Genomic DNA, 22,877 nt, shown 5'->3' on the forward strand with positions numbered 1-22,877 from the left:
ATTATTTCCCACCGCACACATGGAGACTAATGGACCTGGGAGACAGAGGAAATTAACGAGCAAAGTGAAGATATTCCTCTAAATCTTAACATTAGCCACAGCAAGCAATCCAGAACAGGAAATACTAGTATATGTCCTTCTGGGTTGTCAGAGCACCACTACATTTGTTCAGATGCTCTCGACACAGAAAAAAGAGATAGTCAGAGGTGTTGATCATTGTGTTGACTATGGAGACCTTATTGGATATAGTCACAGGATAATTGTCAAGGAAGTGACACATAATCCACCATCTGATCAGTTATCAGAATAGGTGCACTACATTTGTCGCACTCAGGTCAAAGAAGTTTTCCTGCCATCAGATGTGATTAAAATTCACAAATCTGAATTTAATTAAAGAAAAGTGGAAGATTCTCATCTCTCTCAAGAGGATTTACGCTTCATTTCCATAAGTGAGGATGGAGTGAAAATTCAAGAAGATGGACATTGTGAGCTACCTTTCCCATTTAAGGAGGATAGACTGGTTCTACCAAACAAGAGATGTGCAGAACACAGACTCAAGGTCCTCAAGAAGAGAAGAGATTTGAATAGGACAAACAATATCACAGTGAATCTGTGAAGTTTATGAACACTAGAGTGAAGAGATGCAGTAAAGGTGCCTCTTGAAGAACTGTACAAACACCCAGCATAGGTGTGTTTGATTGTTCAGCAAAGTACGAAGGAGTCTGATTGAATGATCACCTATTGACAGGACCAGAGTTAATCAACACACTAGAAAGATACCTGTGCAGAATCTCAAAAGATCAGGTGGCAGTGATGTATGACATCAAACGCATGTTTCACCAATTCAGAGTCCCCATAGAAGATCAAAATTATTTTTGCTTCCTCTGGTGGGATAATGGATATTTCCACTCCATTCCATCGATCTACTGCATGCGTGTCCTGTTTGGAGCAGCCTCGTCACCAGCCTGCGCAAACTTAGAGTACATTGTAGCACAGGGTCAAGGTCAGTTAAGTAAAGCGACACTAAAATTTATTGAACGAAATTTCTATGTTGACGATGGTTGGATCAGTTTTAATTTGGAAAAGGAAGCAATTCATCTGGTGAACAAAGCAAAGCAACTCTGCCACACTAGAAAACTACAACTTCGAAAGTCAACAAGTACGCAACTCGCTTCCCAAAGAAGATTGTGTAGAGACAGTAAAAACTCAAGACCTTGCATTTAGTGAGCAACAGATAGTCAGAGCTCGAGGCATTAAGTGGTGTGTTGCCTCTGATCATTTCCAGTTTCAAGTAGTTGTGAAACAGTACCCCCTTTCCAGAAGAGGAGTGTTGTTGACTATAGCCCCCATCTTTGACCCAATTAGACTTTTGGCGCCTTTTATTTTACTCGGCAAGCAATGTGTCATGACAAGGCAGATTGGGATGCACCACTCTCAAGTGAACTTGAGCCACAGTGGGAGTACTGGCTGTCAGATGTCCAGAACCTTACAGATGTTAAGATCGACTGTTGTTACCTACCTAAGGATTTCAAAAAGGTTCAGAAATATAAACTCTACTATTTTTCAGAAGCAAGTGAGCAGGATATGGAGTATGTATCGACCTAAGAACCATCAGTGAATAAGGACATATCCATTGCGCTCTTGTATTTGCCAAATTCAGGGTAGCATCCACAAAGGTGACTATAGTACCAAGATTGGAGTTGTCTGCAGCAGTCACTGCAGTATACATAAGCAACATGCACAAAGCGAAATTAGAGCTGGAAAATGCCAGAGTTCTTTTGGACAGATAAATAAGTTTTGTTGGGATACATCAGCAATGAAGCAAGACAATTTCACGTTTTTGAAGCAAATAGAATCCAACACATCAAAGAGAGGACTGTACCAAAACAGTGGAAGCACAGTGCTTCAGATGAAAATCCAGCCGATCATGCGTCTTGTGGTTTAAAAGCCAAAGACCTTGTTTCTTCTGACTGCTGTAAAAGACTACATTTTCTCTGGTAAGAACAGCTACCCAGCAGAGAGATTAAGATAGGATAACTTGGATCAGAAGACCCAAAAGTACGAAAACTAGTTGCAGACCACACATTGACAAGGATGGATTCCTGGCAGAACATTTTGTTAAATTCTCCAACTGGTCAAGACTAGACAAAGTTATGACAAGACTCATCAGATTTGGGAAAGAGTTTAAGAGAATGCAAAAGAGAAATAATGAAGCTACGCCTCTTGCAATTATAGTCATTGTACAAGGCTCAGTCTTATCCAAAGAGATCAAGAAGCTTCAGACCCAAAAGGAGTTAACAAAAGACAAGACAACTAAGCTCTACTGGCTCAACTCCTTTCTTGACCACAAGGGTGTCCTCAGAGTGGGAGGTAAGTTAGAGCAAGCTACTCTACATCCATACGTCAAGCACCCAGCTATTTTACCAATAAATTCTGGTCTGTAAAAAGCAGGAGATTGGTACGGGACGACTCTAGTTGAGGATGACCTTTGTTCTCTCTATATATTTGCCTTTGGATTTTAGCAGGTCTCAAGCAGGGTAATAAAATTAACATTAAATAGCCCTACAAGGGGAGGACACACCTTCTAATGCATATATTTAAATGAAGGGAATACACATCCTCATAAAAAGGTCTGTTTTACAGCAGAAGATCGAATTGCTTTGTGCCCAAGTGAGCAATTCCCAAAAATGCATTTTTGTCTTTCCTTTTCAACTCGTTGCAGGTAATTCTGTGTTTTGTCATGTGTTGGACTTCTTGATGATCTGGGTGTGATGCTGATCTAACATTCTGTATGCATTGAATTCTCTGGATAAAGCTCTAGATGTATCTGAAGTCTGATGTCGAATGGTTGTTTCTTTATTATTTCCCCTGCACATGCAGAGTCCCTGGATCTGGGAAACTAGAGGAAAATTAGCGAGCCAAGTGAAGTTATTCCTCTAAGTTTTAACAGTAGCTAATGAGGTACTGGTTTTGTATGTTTTATTTATGTAAATACTCCATTTATTGGGAACGGACTTAGGTTTGTGTGACCTTTTTCTGTTTTAGTTCTGATGGCATATTTTGGGGACTTTGTAAGACTTGTCCACAATAAATGGCTGTTGATAACAAGAACTGTGTTGAAACTTGATTAAACTTGAGAGGAGTAGCAAATGACTGAAAACAACACAGAAACCTAAACTCTTACATTGTGAAGGTCATTGTAACATAATTTATGCCATTGTTAATCTGAGTCTGTATTAATTTTAAGGACGAGATAATTGTTGTGTTTTATGTATTTATTTAGGAAGCAAGCATCAGTTGGCTGAAGGGGAGAAATTACCTTGTGTCCACTGGCTGTTGCTGGTGATGGTAAAGTGCTCTCCAGAACTTGACTGGAATTGAAAAGTGCTCTGTGCCTTTGATGACTCTTTAGTTCCTAGAAAAACATAAAATAATAGTTTTCTAAGGTACATGACTTGTTTTCTTTTGTAGAAACTTTACTAAAAAGTACACTGTTCGCTTGTGGATTAATAAAACAAATGTTGCTGGGCTCAGGCACAGATGACATCCGGAGTTGTCTTTGTGAATAAAAAAAAGGTTTTATTCACCTTAATACAAAAACTCTATTTGTCATACTTGATGCCTAACGCTCCTCAGCAGAAGGAAAACAGCGCGCTGCCTCACAAAAAGGCACACTTGAGGAACACACGTAGAAAGTCACATTCAGTGACATATAGGAAATATAAGTATCAAAGATCAAGGTAGGAGACAGACACAAAAACAAGTTATGAAGGAATGAACGAGCCAAAATGAAGAATGAATGAACTTTTAATAAACAAAACAAATTGGGTGGGGTATCTGTTAGCTATAATACACATGAACAGTAAACTAATGGTATTAGTTCCAGGGGACTCGCTGTGTTTTGAACCACTTTGTTGCTGTCATTACAAAACCTGACTAACTGAATATTCTAGACAATAGCTTCTGAGTTTACTGGCTGTTCCCTCCACAAAATGTACCAATGAAAGGAGCAGAACTGGCACCAGAAAAAAATGGGATTTTTGACAGCCATTGACACCTAGCACAAGAAGTGCCCAGTGCAAAAGTCATGCACAAAGTTCACACCATGAAAAAACATCCCCACAAGCTCCAAAAACCATCCTACGAAAGTTCACTACTGTAAAAAGAAGACCCACAAAATCCATAGCCCAAAATACATGCTGGTCACCCAGAAAGCAGCTGAAAGAAGCCCTGTGAAAAAACATATATCAAAGCCCACAGGAGGCAAAAAGCTCAAAGAACCTAAATCAAAACCCACCAAGAAGCCGAATGTACTCCATACAGAAGAAACAACTTGGTCCAGCACATTCTACACAAACCACACAGACAGCCTGACCCTGTCTCCAAATAAAACTGCATATGGAAACTAGTTTAAATGTTGTGAAACACTATTTCCTTCTATATATCATGGTCTTAGATGTCTCATTAAAATGTTTTGGTAATTTAGATTCTCTTAAAAGCTGCAATAAATTTTATTTAAAAAAAAAACATTTAAAGTTTTTCACATTTTTGTTGGAACTGAAAGTGTTTCATGGGAGTATGGTATGACACATATAATCTGTTACAAAAATTAACTCCTCCTCTTTCTCCCAATGCTAATATTGTCATCTGTAGAAATACACTGATCCTGCTCAAAAACAACCTACCAGAGCTCTGAAGATGGCTCATTATTATCAATCATGTACAAACTATGTGCAAATGGAGGAGAAACAATTTACCTTTACAGAAGAACTAGCCTGAGCAATCATGACAAGCTCTACAGTTGGGAAGACTCTGTAGCATAGGAGAGGGTAAAGGGGAGGTAGGGAGCAACATTTACACATACATGATTAACAGAACCTCCTCCTGGCTTTGATAGTGTGTTTCTGAGCAAGTGTTGTATTTCTGCACTGGAAAAAAGCAGAGAAGGTTGATTTTTTTTCACAGATAATCGGTCTCATATTATTATTACAACATACCGGCATTTTTAACAAACGTAAAAATCTTTTTATATAACAGATACTAACTGTCTGCTGTATGAATGTAAAAAAATATTTTTTATTTAATTTCTTTCACTATGATCATGAACTACAGAAACAAGGCATACATTTTAAATTGATTCCTACCTTTATATACTGTGTGATCCTCCACAGCAGAAGAACGATGACCTTTTTGGACAATAAATGTCCAAGGATCTCTGTAAAAGAAAAGAAATAAGCCAAAACACAAGGAATTACAATAAATATTCAAGTAAAAATAAATTTAATGCACATAAAGACAAGAGGGTAGAGGCCAACAAAAGTGTTTACACATGCATGCAAAAAAATAAAAAGTTGTGCACATGTTTGTGCTTGTAAACATAATGTGTACAGTTTTAAGTTTCTGGCCACTCCAAATGTTAATATTACTTCCCATTAAAACAAACATGCTGGAAAAATTAAAAAATTACTATTAAAATTGGTTTTACATAATACAACTTGTTTAAATCATCAAAACCTTTCATAAAATGTATTATTTTTTGTCATTTCAATATATTACATTTGACATTTTCCTTAAATTTGTGAAATAATTTTCTGTTTCTAAACGGGATTAAATGGATGCACATTTAAATTTGTCTAATGAAAGCTTTAGTGATGTATCTTATGTAGAAATACACTAGATAAGATACATCAGTAAATTCACTTCATTTTGCGATACATGAATGTTCATGTATATTTTTATCATTAATCTTGCCTGAGTAAAGCATGGTGGGAAAACACTGGTATGGATTCGGACAGATTTCATTAGAAAGAATGGAATGCAGAAGTCATGAGGGTCATGGGGCTTCAGTTCCAAACAGCAGCTCCAGCATTGAACATTATTCATTCTCAGTGTTTCAGAAATGTGTTTCCAGTAGGTTGATGAAAATGTAATATTTTCTTGCTATTGTGAAGTGTCAGCTGACTGTGGTCTACCATAATTTATCGACAGTGATATTTTATGTCGCCAGCTTTTATTATTTAAGTATGTTTTCTTGCTAGTTGTATTTGAACTGCAGCTGCTTCAAGCTGACAGCTTTAAAGTTTTTTGTTTTTCAATTTGTCTAATTCAGTGTTTTACAATATGCATTGCAGTTTAACTTTTGAAAGTTGATGATATTCTCATGCTTATGGTAATTCCGATTACTGAACTGTCTCAACTAGGAAATATTTTCCCTTTTTTTCTGCAGAATTCTAAAGCACTTTTGCTCAAAGATTTTAAATCTTTGTCAAATTTATATTTATTGTAGGACAGTTGATTAATTTGCTTTATATTATTTATATTTCTTAATGTCCAGGACCTCTGCCAGAAAACTGTCATCATCCTCTTAACACTGCAGCTGTCTGAGTTGACTGTCAGAAGAAACTCCCCAAGAAAGATTTTCCTATGTAAGCTGCTTTCAATGATTTTGAGGATAATTTTGCTTCCTGCCAATATAAAACATAAAGGTGCTGTAGCTCCTGAATGACCAGCCAAAGTCACATCTCCAAAAAGCTTCCCTGTTTCAACTCTGGACTTAATCCAGAGTTGGTACACATTCTCTATTCACCTTTGTCAGACCGTTGATCTTTAGTCTGAGCATGTGGAGAACCTTTCCTGACACACTTTGGTGCAGTTGATATGGTTTTCAAAGTGGTTTATAAATTAAATTGACATTGACTTGGTTCCAGCTTAATGTGCTGCAGTCGTCTTTGCTGCGTTCTGCTGTCGGGAGCAGAATCCTCATGGACTTGAAGAAACATCTAGCTTGTTGACCTCAGAAAAACTGTGCTGTATGGCTTTTTTCAATATGCATTTGCTCCATCTAATGCCTCTCTTATTCTGCATGCCAATGACTTTTATCTAATACTTTGTAAAAAATGTAACTCAATTTCTTTCTCATTGTTAAAACTATTTGTTCGACTGCATTATTTTTCTTCTGTCTCAAGTTCTCCTATCTTCCCTGTGAAAATTTGCATACAATAAACAGTACAAGTGAAAAAAGAAATACTTTCTAAAAGCTTCCCATTTTATAATTTGTTTGGTAAAATATACACTTATTTTGTCATCTAATATTTTTAAAGAGAAAGTTTTGTTTAAATAAGCATTTTACTCAAATTACAGTTTTCTAATAGTTGTCTGGCTACAAGTACAATTAACTCTGGTGTAGGCCCAGATACTCACTTTTTATTAGAAAAACGTAGGTTAATTGTTCTGCAACAGAGCTTAAGAATTTGCTCCAGGCCTTCAGCCAAAACATCTACAACTACAGATTTTCCTCAGTTATTTGAAACCTCTTTAATCTGGTTAATGTAATTTAACACATTTTTCATCTTTTCATATCTGGATTTTCTTTTTTTTTTTTCCTTTTAGAATATTAAATTTTTTTTGAAGGATGTAGCTCTGAAGGTAAGCTGGAGTAGAGCTAACTGCTGGCAAAGACATAAGGCGTATCATTCTCATGCTAACATTAAAATTATGTACTACTTCTGTTTTTTATCCCTATTTACATGCATAATATTATTATAAAACACTTTAAAAATACCTGTCAGTGTATTACATCGAGACTTTGATATGTTTTGTAGCCTTAATATATTCTATTGTTTTAGCAGTGTTGTTTCCCTATAATTTATTATTTATCACCTCTAAACAAGTACAAATGTTCCTGTTGCATCTAAAATGCTTTGATAAAATACAAAGTGAAGTAATCATTTCATTATTGCTAAAAAATAACAAAGTCATGGGATAAAGTCAGAAAAGTCATTTATTTGCGTTACATCACACCAAAAGCCATTCAAACTGACTGACAGCATTGAGATCTTGGGAACTATTGAAGGCTACATGGACATGCATCAGAATGTTCAAAGAGTGTCCTAACTCTCTCTTTCTCTCTCTCTGTCTTTATCAAACTTTCCATCAACTTAATTGCAGTGTAACGGTTGAAATTTTAACAAAATTAGTGAGATTTTATATGTCTCATTACAAAAACTCACATGGCTACAAAAAATACATATCTACAATATACACATTAGTCTCAACTGATAAATTCCAATACATTAACATTTTTGTGGCCATGCAGAGCTTGCTTATTTAGCACCAGTGTGAAAAGAGCGGGCGACAAGAGTCATTTACTAGGAATCTGTCTGACACCACATAATTGTTCCCATCCATTTATTTTGTCTTCATCAAAACTGCAAACATAACAATAATCTCTATCTGTCCCTACGTCAGTTATGAAACCTCTTAATTCTTCCTGAATTATGAGTAATATATCAAATGGTTGTTAAGCTAACCACAAGGCATTGGCTTCTAACACAAGATCATCTTATCTCAATCGAAACGTTTGCTATAGGCATGATGTATGCAACATAAATTTAAGAACATTTGCAATGTTTTCTACAAGGTCCAATTTTTGAAACTGTCTTATTTTATAACAAAAAAATATTTTAGGTTTTCTCCCTTCAGTTGTCAGCAAATTAAAACGATGGTGGAAAATCTGTCATAAGACCTATATGGCTCGAGCTTGTTGTAGGCAACAACTTTGGGTTTCGCTCTGGGGTCAAATTGGTCTAACACCTCATCAACACCAGTGTCTGCCTCAAAATCCAGCTGTTTTAAAACTTTCAAAGGACCAGTCCATCAAGGAGCCGACTTATGCCTTGGCAAAGAGGGAATGTCAATCCACACTAAACCCACAGGATCATAAGCTTCATGTCTCACATGCCTGTCATAATAGTGCTTCTGTTGTAAGGCAGCAGCAGCAGTGTTAATAGCTGCAGTGTCAACCATTAAGACTGCAACTGGCAGCACACTAATTAGGTGGCCAAGCAATAATATTTCATTGCCAATTTTACTTCTGTTTCTTTGTGGAATTACAATAAAGTAAATCTATGTCTACGGTTGAGTTGGCATACAACACTCATGTACCCTCCACTACAAATGTCACCCCATTCTTTTTGGTTCATGGCAGGGAGCCTCTTGTTCCAGGCGATCTTTTCCTTTGTGCTCCCACTAACAATAGGCAAACACCCACATGTGCACCAGAACATGCACAGTTATATGTGTGCCTTTCATTACATAATAAACAAATAGTAATGTGTTGCTAAATATATATAACTTAACATTATAGTTAAGTTTTAGTGATGGGATTGTTGAGCAGTCTGATGGCCAGTGGGAGACAGCTATTTCTCTGTCTGGCTGTTCTGCAGCAGATGCTACGGAATCTCCTGCCAGATGCCAACCGGATGAACAGACCATGAAGAGGATGGGTGGAGTCAGAGAGGATCTGATTTGCTCTGGCTAAGTAGCATCTGTGTGCAATTGTGGAGACCCAAGGATCCTGTTTTCACCACTCTTTGCAGAGACTCCCAGTCTGAGACCAGATGGAGATGCTGCTGGTCAGCAGGCTCTCAATGGTTCCTCTGGAGAAGATGGAGAGGATGGGAGGTGGGAGAGAAGCCCTTCTCATTCGCCTCAGAAAGTGCAGGCGCTGATGTAACTTTTTCATCATTGAAGTGATGTGAGGTGTCCAGCTGAGGTTGTTTGGAATGTGAAGCCCCAGGGGCTTAGTGCTGCTAACGATCTCCACTGCTTTGTCGTTAACGAGGAGTGGTGTGTGGTTCGGTCGACAACCACACACCGACAATGTGTGTGTCGGTGTGATTCGACACACACATGTCGAATCATACTGTCGTGTGTGTCGACAATGATTCCTTTTGTCTTGTCAACGTTCAGGAGCAGGTTGTTTATTCTGCACCAGACAACAAGATGTTGTACCTCTTTTCTGTAGTTTACTTCATTGTTGTCTTGAATTAATCCTATAATTGTTGTGTCATCTGCATATTTTATGACGTGGTTTGTGTTAAACCTGGGACAACAGTCATGGGTCATCAGGGTAAACAGCATGGGGCTCAAGACACAGCCCTGAGGATAACCAGTGTTCAAAGAAATGACATTGGACATGTTATTACCCACACAGACAGACTGAGTTCTGTCAGTGAGGAAGTCCAGCAGCCAGTTGCACAGTAGAGTGTTGAATCCCAGTGAGACCAGTTTGCACACCAGATCCTGGGGAATGATTGTTCTACATACTGAGCTGAAGTCCAAAAACAGCATCCGTACGTGGGTGTTTCTTTTTTCCAGGTGTACCAGGCTCAGATGAAGAGCAGTGGAGAAGACATCTTCAGATGAGCGATTAGGTTTGTATGCAAACTGGAATGGGTCAAATGATGGAGGCAGTATTATATTACTGCTATTATTATTATTATTATTACTAATAATATTATTACTTATATTATTACTATTATAAGATATTATTATATTATATTACCCTTAACCACTCTCTGGAAGCACTTCATGATAATAGATGTTAATGCAACTTATAGGGCTTTTTTTTCCATCTCTTTACATTAGATTGATTCTTGGGTTGTCAAAGATCAATTGGAATTCTTGACAAACAATGTTTTGTCTGTTGATGATAAACTACAACCGATATTGTTGGACAGACAAACAAAATAACATTTTTAGACATCAACTTAAAAAGCTTACCGAAATCCTAGATTGCTGATGAAGATGCTGCCCAGTCTGGACAGGCTATTTTTGGCTGAATCTTCCAAGTTGTTTGAACCTTCATCATTAACCATCATGCACAAGATGAGACCTGCCTTTACGGCATCAACAAACTTTGCAAGGCGACAACTTTCTGTCTTCTCCTGGTATGTGTCAAACCTGCAACAGCAAGATTGTGGAAACAGTCCAATAAGATAGCAGTAATAGTAATAAGAGTGAGATGTATCTGTCAAATGATCAAATAAAATGAAAGACCATGTGAAAGACCATTCCCCAGGTTGGAAGAAAATGTGTCATCTTATAACAGACACATTATTATAAGATGCGTCTTCACATCATTATAAGATGACAGACACAGACTGCTCATAAAATAGTAAGAATAACGGGAAATACATTATACACCCTATCCCTAACCCCACTTAGTGATTCCAGTTATATTTATTTCTTGTTAACTAGCATTTTCTTAGTTAGTCTAGTTCATTTATGTTTCTTTGTCTAGTTATTTTTGTTAGATTAAATTCCTAGTCCCAATGAATTGGTTCGCTATGAATTTTTTTGTAGGTTTGATTGTTTTCAACATTTTTTATGATTTAATGTACATATCTGCTGTTCTGCATTTGGGTCCTCCATCTACCTTCAAACCCATCATGAAAATATGTGCCATCACTTAAAATCAAATTATTAATGTTGAATGACAGAGGAATTCAAATATTTTTTGTTGAAGCGGAAGAGGGAAAGTTCAGGCTGCTAGTGATATATTTGTCCTCATAGCTCTTCATGACAAGCTTGTAATGAATAAACTTAAAACAACTCTTCAATGATTAAGAGCTGAAGGTAACTGAATGTAGCCTCACCTGTCACTATGTAATACATCTCCAGTAGTAGGATCAATTACATGGAGAATGATGCCTCGGTTCCCCCAGCTTCTGTGGAAGAAGTAACTTTTTTGGTTGCTCTTTTCAGGATGGAGGGTCTTGTTGAGGAAAGTCCAAGCCAGCTTCTTTTCACCAAAAATCTCTAGTGTTCCTCCTTGTCCCACACCAATGTACTTCTTCCCAAAGTAGCTGTGTTCTTTATCGTCGTCATCCAATCTAGTTTGTAGGTAAGTGTTACAAGAGACAATCAAAGAAAACTCAGAGACTCGACTCAGAGAGGCACAGAGCAGCATATCAGGCAAACACTCAGGCACTGAAATGCTGGTAGGCCGAGGTATATTGATCACAAGGGTGCTGAATACAGACACCCAGCATGCCATCTAGGTCTTAGAAGCCTCTTGTCACTATCTAGCAGATGATGAAGGAAGCAGCAAACAAGAGACTCCCCACAAAGACCCAAAACCCCAGTTCCCAACATACCTCTGCCCCTCTCAATCGCCATCCCCTGGCGGCCCAGAAGAGCATGAAAGGAGAGAAGAGTGGTAGTCTGTGATAAGCAAAGTGTCAAGAGTAAATAAAGAAAGAATGCTCCTCCGGACCATAGCCCTCTCAGTCGATGAGGTACTGTCATCCACGACCTTGCCGATGAGAGTTTGCGATCCGGCGAACAGTAAACGCAAGATGCCCATCTATGTCTCAGAAGGAGGCACAATGTGTGGATCTGAATGGGTTTGACTTGGGAAAAGTAGAATGTGGGATGTATACAAAGACATGATGGGAGACCGGGGTGGACTGCTGTGGGATTGATGATCTTTTCAATTTTGTATGGACCTATAATGCTGGGGGAGAGTTTCTTCGACATGGATTTAAGTGGAATGTCACATGTGGAAAACATAACGTTTTGTCCGAATGAGTACTGTGGAGCAGGTGTTCTCTTATGGTCAGCATAATATCTGTTCTGTTCTGCAGTGTGATTGAGGGCGAGGATGATTCTGTTCCAGACATTCTTGCAGTGGCAGATGTGGTGTTGAATTGACATTATGGAGATTTCTTTTTCATCCGAGGGGAACTTTGGTACTTGATAACCAAGCTGTGCTTTGAAAGGGGAGAAACCAGTAGCTGCAGAAATGTCAGAATTATGTGCATCTCCCAGGGGAGATACTGACTCCAATCAAATGGGTTGGTGGAAGTGAAGTGTCTCAGGGTGAATTCGAGTTCCTGGTTTGTACATTCAGTTTCTCCATTTGACTGAAGGTGGTAAACAGATGTGAGCATGACTTTTGCTTCCAATGCTGAACAGAAATATTTCCATATCTGAGATATGAATTGTGGACCACAGTTGGAGAGGATCTCTTGAAGGATGCTATGTAGTTGGCATGGGAGTTTGCCCATGTATTTTGTGGACTTGGAGAAGGCATTTGACCATGTCCCTCGTGTATTTCCAGTGTTTTCTCATGGGACTTGCAACATCCATGCTCACATGTTGCAAGTCCCATGGGATATGTCTCAGAATATGAATAAAATGGACCACCAATCCACATGGTATGGTGCCTTTAAAGGTTAGACCATCCACTTGTTGCCGATGCTGCCTTGCATTGTATTAACTACATACCTCACTGTGCTAGAGCACACACTGGATTTGTTTTAATGGGATCCAGAGTTCCTGCACCACCAATTCTTTACATGTGGGTCGCATGCATGCATGTTCATTGCTAACTGACATGAACATCCACTTCATAGTCAGTTTAATCTTCTTTCCTATGGCTGCCATTTCAGGATGCCTAAGACAAGGAACTAGTGTGATTGGCGGTTTGTTTTTCATTTCAATGCTGCCATTGCGGAGCTTAATCTTCCTGGCTAAGACTGAAATTGACATAACACCACTTTTCAATCAGTGTCCCAACAACCAGGCTTAGCAAGTTATCTGGGGGAAACCTTGTAAAACCCCAGAGTAAAAAAAAATTATTAAAGGCTGGACCAATGCCTGAATGGACAAACTGACTGTGTAATGATTAAATCAAAAATTAATGCACAACACTGGTTCCAAAATAAAATATCTGTGCTATGGCTATGAGCACAGCTTCACATATAGGTTCACATATACCATACAAAGTGCTACTTTGTGCCATCTAGGCACAAAGTACCTGGACGGCACAAAGTTTAATATAAATTTTCATACACAGCCTGGTGTAATAAAAACATACTTCAGATATGTCCTATTAAGTAATTGTGTGACATAGTTGAAATGGTTCAGATTAAATTCTGCTAAAATGTGTTTCAAAGTTGTCCTTTAATGAGTGGTTGCCTATAAAAGAAGGAGAAACTGTAGATTCCACACAGTCTGTTCAGCACTCTACTGTGGTAGGTCATCAAGTCCAGTTCCTTTCTGAACAGTAGTGGTGGTTGTGCTCAAGGACTAACGTGGAGTTTTGTTGCAGTACCCAGAACTGGTGCACCAGTAGGGAGGCTCACTGTGCTGTTTGCTGTTAACCACTCGTTACAAGTAATTATGTTATATTAAATGTCAGAAATTTATGTTGTCAGTTATTTTTCAGTTAAGGTTGTCAGTTTGTTTATCATGTTGTCGGTTTGCTGTATTTGCCTGTGTGTCAGTTTGTTTGTTCTCTGTTTCATTTAGAGGTTACTGTTAAATAGTTTATTAGTTAAATTTGACTAACTCTAACTTATTTTTCTGATTTTTTTTATTTATGTATAAGAGAAAGATTGTATGAATTTCATTTGAAAGTTGTGCTATCAATCAAAATCCACTATACGATCACCTGTTACAAAAATGTATTGTTGAACCCGATTGTAGTGATTATTTGTAGGACACAGTCTGTTCAGCACTCTACTGTGTACCCAGAACTGGTGCACTAGTAGGGGGGCTAACTGTGTTTTTTGTTGTTGACACTCATTACAGAAAATTCACCCAACTGGTCTCCGCTGTGTGCTGTATGTGGGGGAAGAAGTCACAATTGCTTGCCCGCTTTTTGTAACCTTATGTATGGTACATCGTCATCATCATGTCTGGATGCTTTGGATCTAAAGCCCCGAAAAGGTGTTTCAGATTACACTTGGTGCATGTTCTACATGTTGTGCAGGCTAAAAAATGTCTGAGTGAGACAAATTAGTCCAATATTTAGGCAATAAAAACAAAATGAAAAACATCAAAATTAAACAAAAATTTTTTCAACAGTTACCAGAAAACCGTTATGTAGCCAAATGGACATTGAAGATAAAACAAATAAAAAGACCTCCTGCCCCCTAATATTCAACTTTGCACTCCTAAGATTCTTGGGCTTTAATGTCAATTTCTCTAGCTTCCTGCAGCTGACTTCACATACCTGATGTACGGCCAATTTGAAATATTTTGGCTATCTTCTTTGTCTCAACATTTGCTCATAAGGCAAGAATATCTCACTAAATGTCTGATTAAATGTCTCAGGTGTAGAAAATTTCACTGCTTTCATCATATAAGAGTTTGTTGAAGGTTTGCTCTTCCCCCTGGGGCATAGAGATTTTGTCTTGGCATCATGTCAATACCCAAACAGGACAACTTTTCGGGTTTTTGAGATACGCATTTTATATTCTTGTTATTTTGGGAGCACAATGCAATTTAATGTAGAATCGTACCAGCTCCTTCTCAAGTATCTGTAACTTGAGAAGGATTAACAGAAATAATGCCATGTATTTTGAGGATGATTTAACAGTTTTTGTATATTTATGATGCTTGCTGAAAAACAATGTCTTGGGATATGAATAAAACAGACTGCCAGGCTCAAAACAATCATTAAAACCATTTTGATTAAAGAAAGGAACTATTGAAAACTTCCTATATGTGGAAAAAATAACTTGGAAATGTAACAGGTAAGATATTTCACAGCATGCTGTATGGATTTATAAACACCTACTGTGTGCTGCAGTTATGTCAGGAATCAATGTAACCAAATGTACCTTCCAAACAAGGAGATGGTGAGGTTGCCCTTATAGGGACAGTCTGCACTTCCAATGTGCAACTCCCCTTTGTCCCCAATCAGAATGTGCTTGGTCCGAAGCAGTATGGCTTGGCCGGTGTCCGCAATCACCAGCTTTCCTATGAGAGAGGGAGTGAAGAACAGTGTTTAAACCAAAAAGTGAGTGCTTTTGCACTCACTTTTTGTGTCGCTACTTTCGTTGCCCTATCCAGCAGTACACACAACACAACTGCACCTCTTCTACTAGATAAGTAATCTAATGACTCCAACTCAGTAGTGAGATAGAAATATCAGAAGTTATAAGAAATCTAAACCTTCCGAATATGTTGAAAGCAATGCCAAATCTGTATATTATACTTCTATATCTAGTCACATTCATTAAAAAATAAGGGACGAGCACAAATCTTTAAACCCTTCACATGGCACTGTGACCTTATTTGCCAGAAAAGATTCTACTCTCTAATGATGCTTTTGTGGTCAACACTGAATACTTTGTATCATACATCAGTGATTAAATTAAGTGAGAATGTTGTGTTAAATAAAAATTTAAAAAAACAATGATATCCCGGCCGAGGGTCTTTCTGCATGGAGTTTTTATGTTCTTCCTGTGGGTCCTTTCTGGGTACTCCAGCTTCCTTCCATAGTGCAAAAATGACTACTGTGTACTCACACAAACTTAGCACTTCAAGTGCTTGCTGAAAAACAATTCAGCAAGCACTTGAAGTGGTTAAAAACAGTTCAACTACTGGTATATTAAATAAAATATCGTGGAGCAGGCGAACCAATATTCGCCTGCTCCACAAGCAGGCGAATAGGACTATTTCCTAAGTCCGGGGGGAAATGACAACCGGTAGACCAGGGGACAAACGCAAGAACAGGGGAAGCAATGCAGGATATTTATGGCATCTCTGTTCATCATACTAAGAAACTCATCTACCAGCCGTGTACCGCCACAATGCGCTCCAACATCCGTTTGTTCAGACCGGGATGATATAAAATGTATTGTGCAGTTCATCCGTCAGCATGCACTATAAGCATCAAGTACTCGCCCACCATGTTCAGTCTATCCGCTCATCTGTATAAATACTCCTGGAGTGCTTTTCACGAACCAGCAGCTCCCGGAGGAGAAAGGCTGCCGTACTCCAGTGTTTGGGGGACCACAAAAATGATGAAAACCTGGGCATCATCATCAATCAATAAATCCCCCGGGGACGAGGCTGAAAATTGGACATTATGCTGCTAACACTGAGCTTTCATCAACAACTCAAAGACATCAGAAGTCAGAGCTCTGCGCAATGCAAATAATGTTCCAGCCAGAACACTGTGCGCTAAATCATAAATCAATGGTCCCCAACCCCCAGGCCGCGGACCGGTACTGGTCCGTGGACCAATGCACCTTACTACAGGGCCCGCGTTTCATTGGCTAATTCCCATTCTACATAGTAACTGCGCTTAGGCCTGTCACAATAACAGATTTTGCTGGGCGATTAATTGTCTCAAAAAAATTATTGCGATAAACGATAACATTGTTTGAAGACCTCTTTACACTGATTTAATGTAAATTACGTAATAATACATGCGATTTCCTGCCAAAGATAGATACACTTTACTTTCAAAAGAAATCGGAGAAGTCATGTAAACTTTACAAAATGTATGTAATGTCAACGTATGTGTGATCTCCTGATAAACAAATAAACAAAAACTGTCTGTTTAAAAAAAAGAGAGAATATGATTATAACTGGTAAGCTTTCAGAGGAGCTTGTTAATAGCAACTATAGAGGACAAGCAAATGCTTTAAGCTACTAAGGTGGAACACCGCGGTAGTGTTGGCACGCTGATTACCTTTTCAGCTGAATTAAAATTAGAACCATCATCTATTTATTTTCTTTGCCTCTCGTCAGTGAACCTAGAATCATGTTGTGTTCCGGGGTTCTCTGTTTTCGTTGTAGGGTTTTGCCAGCCTGCTACTACTACATCCAGCCACCAGATGGCGCCAGACCCAGCTCTCTATAAGGGGTGTGTTGTCATCCGGCGCACCTGAGGTCAATCCGCTCGTCAGGCACGAGCTTGAAGAGGACTGCCAGTACCTCGATGCCTGAGTGTTGACCAGTAACGGTACCTCTGAGCCCCTCCGAGCTAGTCTCTGTGAATCTCGTTGTTCTGATCCCATAGTGATTCTGTCTTGTTGCTCATTGCCTTCAGGTTTCCTCCTGAGACGTTCTGGAACCTCCTCGTGACGCCGTGGTCCTTACCCACCCATTGCCCAGACTCACTCCCTCCGTTTGATCACAAGTTCCACCTGGAATCCCTGACTGGCAGTCGAGCGGCTCCTCCGTCTCCGCTCCGCCTGTGCTTACCTGTCCACCCTCCGACGCACTCCTTCGTTATTCCCTGGACTCTGGTGACTGAGCGCTGGCCCATCTGAAACCCCCCAAGAGACAAGGATCCCGAACACTTCAGTTGCCCCTCCTAGCCACGAACCACCACACGATAAGTAAGACCAATCCAGTATTCAACCTACTCTCCCGTCTCCAACGGTCTTGAACTTACCATATCTTTGCTGTGTTCTTTCTCAGTGAGCTACTCATTCCATGAACCGTTCCTGTCCTGGACCAGACCCGTTACCTCACTATTGCACTAAGATCATTGTTATTGTAAATAAATCACTTATTCACAGTCAATCATCCTCTCCTGAGTTGTGTTCTGCATGTGGGCTAAACACCTAACTCCCATCATGACTAATCCAGAAAAAACAATAGTTCCATCCACCAAGTACCTGTTGACAGCATCTAAAATGAAGCACATTAACACTACACCGGTGTACCACCTCTGTGCCTTAAAGCATTGGCTTCCAAATGGAACGCCTGTCTTTACCAAGAAGGGTTTCGATCACATTGTCTGCTGATGAACCATGTGACCCAAAACCCATTCACAAATATGTACATTCATCATCTGCTCCTACAACAATGTCTTCAGTTCTTAAATACAAATATGGAGAAAATATTTTCATTCAGTTAACTCCATAAATAATAAATAAATATTAAAAACTGGTTTTCATTGATTTATTTGTTCATATAATAAATGGTCTATTTGTTGTTACTATTAATGGAAGTTTCATGAATAACAAACAGTACATTAGTTATAAAGGCAAAATGTTTGTGTTCAATTTAGAAGAGTTTTTTCACAAAAATAGTGGAATCTTCTTGGTCTTTCCGTTTGGTCATTATCACAGTCACAGTCTTGCCAATCTAACATGTCCTTTGACCTTAAAGCTCCATCATAGTTATCTTGTACGTACTTTAATTTCTGCCTCAGTAATATAAAATGAAGAATAGAAAAACATAGTCAACAGGCTTGTTCATAGTTTTACTAATTAGTGGCTTTGCTTGTATATAAAGACGCAAAGCATTCTTTGTCTATGAAGATTTGAAAGCTTTTGGAATATTTCTCCCATCACTGGTCAACCTCATCAGTTGGTGGTATGAATGTTTTGTCTCACTCTACCCATGTGCCATTCTGAACTACAGAAGAGGGGAAATCCTCAATATCCATGTAATGCTGCTTCTTTTTAAAATGTCATTATTATTATTTAATAACATATTAAATTCATCCTTTTGAAAAGATGGAAATTCTTTCTTGAACCTGTCTATCTATCTTTGTTTCCAGTGTAATCTTGAGTTATGAGCTTTAAGGTTTATAAATGCATTTATTACAATGAATAAGGAAGCAAGGCTGGGTTAATCTAGCATACCTCCATTCAGAATCTCAATTGAGTGAACTGTAGCTGAAGTTGAAAGAAGGATTTTCTGTCCAAAACCAATTGTAACACGGTGGTCTTCACTATGTCCTGGCATCCATAGTCGAAGTCCCAACTCTTTATCTGGGCAAACTAGAGGAAAGAGAACAGAGCAACAATTTGGCTTCTATAGATGTATACAACTTACCATTGGGATTTGTCGCAATTCCTCACAGTGGATCCCAAAGTTTACACACCCGTTAAAATCCCAGGAGCTTGTGATGTAGAAAAATGACAGTACAAATATTTCACCTGCTAACATCATATAGAAACTAAGGCTAGGCAATGAGTCATTTACAATATATGCCCTTGGAAATATATTGTACAACATTCTACTGGATACATGTAGGAAATATATCCAATAGAATGTTCACTAATTTCACTAAACACCAATCCAGAACTGCACATCATTCTCGGGGATGTAAACAGCAGCTACAACAGAAGTGAGAAGACGTAGCTGCTCAACTTCTCACTTCTAGTTAAGGTACATGCATGGCATCAACTAACTCACTCACTCTTTGGTAAGCTAAGTTGTTCTTACCTGCTCCAATGCTGGAAACCTGCAGAGCAGCAAGAAGCGTAAACCATGTCCTAATATCCCTTCTGCCTCCATCTTCTGCCATTTTGTCTTTGATTTAGAATACTGATGGAGCCTACAGCAGTAAAAAGAGGAAAAGTAAGCAAAAGGCAGAGTTCTGAAGAATTATCTTGTAAGCAAACACAAAAGTCATTGAATGGTCTTTAAAAAAAAATCATTCTCTCTCTGTCTCCCTCTTTCGAGCTCCGTATGCTGGACCCCACCACAAGTTAAAAATGTTACTGTACAGTGTGAGGGATTTACAGAGACCAGCCAGAGAAATACTGAATGGTTTAAAAAATATTCTTAATTTATTACAAAATGTAAAAAAATAGTTAAAAAATGATAAATTGGGCCCAAAACAAGATCAAACCCAGATCAACATAACAGTCTGCAACTCGGGTAATAACACAAAAGCTTAATTAGCAACCAAACACTGGTCAAAACAACACTATGTAACTCTTAAAGAAAACAAATAAAACAAATTGGAACTGAACTAACTACCAAAAACAGAAGAAATACTAAAGAAATAGTCAAATTAAGCTAAATAAATAACCAAATTTCTCTTCGCCATTGCAAATAAATGGATGACCTGCTGAGGAGGTTTGCCATCCATATAAGGAAAAGATATCAGCTGGAACTCTTCTGTGCAACTCAAAACAAGAAGAAATTAATCTGTTGCATCTTACCAAAATACAGCAAACTGATCAAGTTAACTATATGTGCACTGCAAATAGTCAACTAAAGAGTCAAGCTAATGAAAATAATTTAAATCAAAAGTTAAAACCTAAACTATTCATTACTTAATATGTAAACTAATTTTAAGAATAAACAGAAAAACATCTGTCATTCAACATCAACGTGTGACAGCAGTGACAGCTGTCACATAAAGACACCAGACAATGACGTACTGGCCAGGGCAAAATCTATAACACAGAGAGATTGTCTTGGTTAAAAAGTTAGCTGCAGTTTTGAAAAAAAAAATTTTGAATCTGTGTGGAACAGATCAGGCTTGAGACTCTGGCAAATAGCAAAGAGCAAAATTCTTTCATTTCTGTCGTTTGCAAACGGAGAACACACAGCAACCACAGCACAGCAGCTGTGCCTGCAATAAGTTCGGACTTGGAGCTGCAAGCTGTCACAATAAATTGGATTCTTTCCACAACATGGTCACTCCCTTGGCTCAAAGTCAATTCCAGTTGAACAGGTTTACTGCATAGTCATGTAACCACAGGGTGGACAGGATGCAACCTCTTCCTTACTGAAAGGTCAGTTCATTATTTAGATGATAAACTTCTTGTTCAAAATATGGGAGTTTCCAAAAATCAGGATTCTAATGGAACAATTTTACATACCAAAAACATTGTCAGACCTTATATGTACTCTGAGCTTCTAACATTCAATGGAGACATTTGTTAGATCTTAGGGCTGTTATCAACTGTCTGTTGCCACCAAAAGACAGTTGATAACAACAACTATCTGTTGTTATCTGTTAAACTCTGGCTCCTTGCTTTGGTACTTGTAGTGAGACATTAGTCCACTCATCAGTCTGCTGTAGAGAGAGGTCAGCAGGAAACCTATCTGACTAGTTCTTGGCCTATAAACTTGATCAGTATCTAAAGTTTAACTCATGTTAAATGAGTAAAATAATTAAATAAAATTGTTAAAAGAAATAATAACACAATTTTCACTTCACACAGTCTTACCACTGCTTTTAGGACATTAATGTTCAGCTAATTTCTTGCAGAATCCTGCAACATTTTGAGTCCATTAATTTTAATAACAGATTTATGGGAAGTAGTCGGTGTTGGGTTGGAATTCTGCTCACAGAAATAACAGGAACTCAACTTGAGCTCTAGACACACAGGCCAAATGTAGAGATAGAAAAACCTGCTGTCTTTACCATATGCACTGGACCCATATTTGTGTCATCCTGAATGTTTTGACTTTTGTCTTGTTTGGAAGAACTAAATCATATCACAGAATGGCAAATAGGTTTAGATAAGCCTTTCTTAGTTTTCGTTTAACATTTAAAATGAATCCCAGATGATTAAATGTAGCTAGGGTTCGGGTTTTCAGTTCAAATATCTGTGATGGATTCTGCCACATTTGGTGTTCAGAAAAATGTGTTTCTTCCTGTGTTTTTCACACTCAAAAGAATGCTGAACAGAAGCTTATATTTTGTACCCTGATAATAAGCCACAGATGGGACTTTTTTTTTTTCAAATAAATTCTCAGTTTCATTCAAGAGGGTAATTACAGTTAGTAATTAGTTGCTCCCCGACATTTTACATTTTTATATTTGATGGATCTATAGACAAACAGGCTGACACATCTCTGCACATCTAGGGCACCAAAATTCAGGAATAGGTTGTGATTAGACAGTCCTAACAAACATCTGAAGTTGAGTTGATCTCTCTCATCTGGCACTGTTCTGCACCTGGCTACTCTTTGTTAAGCAGAGTTACAGCTAATAGGGAACAAAGAATGAAAAATGTTTTTAAAAAGTGTATTTGGATCAGCCTTCCAGGAGGGACATGTCAAGAGGAGCCAGTTGAGGTGGCTCAGATTTTAACACAGGCCAGGCTCCTGGCACTTTGAGGGGCCCAAATATTTTGCAGTTTTGTTAATGAATAATTCATAATGCCCTCATGCTCATACTTTTATCTCTGGCTAAGAAGAGAATAACTTGCAATTAATTATTGGCAAAGATCATTTTCACAGGTGGTAGAGTGTTGTTGTTAGCAGCTGCTGAAAGTAACTAAAAAGTTACTTTTAATGTAACTTAGTTACTTTCCAAATCAAGTAAGTGACTTGGCGTGTGGAACTGATTGACGAAGATTTAGCCAGCGAGTTGAACAAAAAGTCCTTTCATTTCTATTCACTAGCACTGGATGAAAGACACTGCTCAGCTCCTCATGTTTATCAGAGGGATAAATGACAGTTTTGAGATAACAGAGGAGCTTTTGAGCATGGAATCACTGAAGGGGAAAACGCGAGGAGAGGACTTATATGAACAGGTGTCTGCTGTCATCCAGAGAACGAAGCTGCCTTGGAGTAAACCTGCCAGT

The 22,877-nt window shown here is 38.4% G+C and overlaps 1 protein-coding gene across 2 annotated transcripts in view; it reads right to left on the reverse strand.

The window, feature by feature from the left end:
- The window catches only part of cemip (cell migration inducing hyaluronidase 1), a 124,344-nt gene that overhangs the window by 72,647 nt on the left and 28,820 nt on the right, over positions 1-22,877 (reverse strand). For both annotated transcript variants that reach the window (XM_055022442.1, XM_055022443.1), the window contains exons 2-8: positions 19,771-19,882; positions 19,185-19,322; positions 15,414-15,552; positions 11,439-11,675; positions 10,564-10,743; positions 5,145-5,215; positions 3,320-3,415 (exon numbers count right to left, since the gene is read on the reverse strand). In XM_055022442.1, coding sequence (XP_054878417.1) covers positions 3,320-3,415; positions 5,145-5,215; positions 10,564-10,743; positions 11,439-11,675; positions 15,414-15,552; positions 19,185-19,322; positions 19,771-19,852 — 943 coding nt within the window. In that variant the 5' untranslated portion in view covers positions 19,853-19,882. The remainder of the gene's footprint in view (positions 1-3,319; positions 3,416-5,144; positions 5,216-10,563; positions 10,744-11,438; positions 11,676-15,413; positions 15,553-19,184; positions 19,323-19,770; positions 19,883-22,877) is intronic.

The sequence above is a fragment of the Poeciliopsis prolifica genome, unplaced genomic scaffold, assembly GCF_027474105.1.
Source record: "Poeciliopsis prolifica strain line A6 unplaced genomic scaffold, Auburn_PproV2 SCAFFOLD086, whole genome shotgun sequence".
NCBI lineage: Eukaryota > Metazoa > Chordata > Actinopteri > Cyprinodontiformes > Poeciliidae > Poeciliopsis > Poeciliopsis prolifica.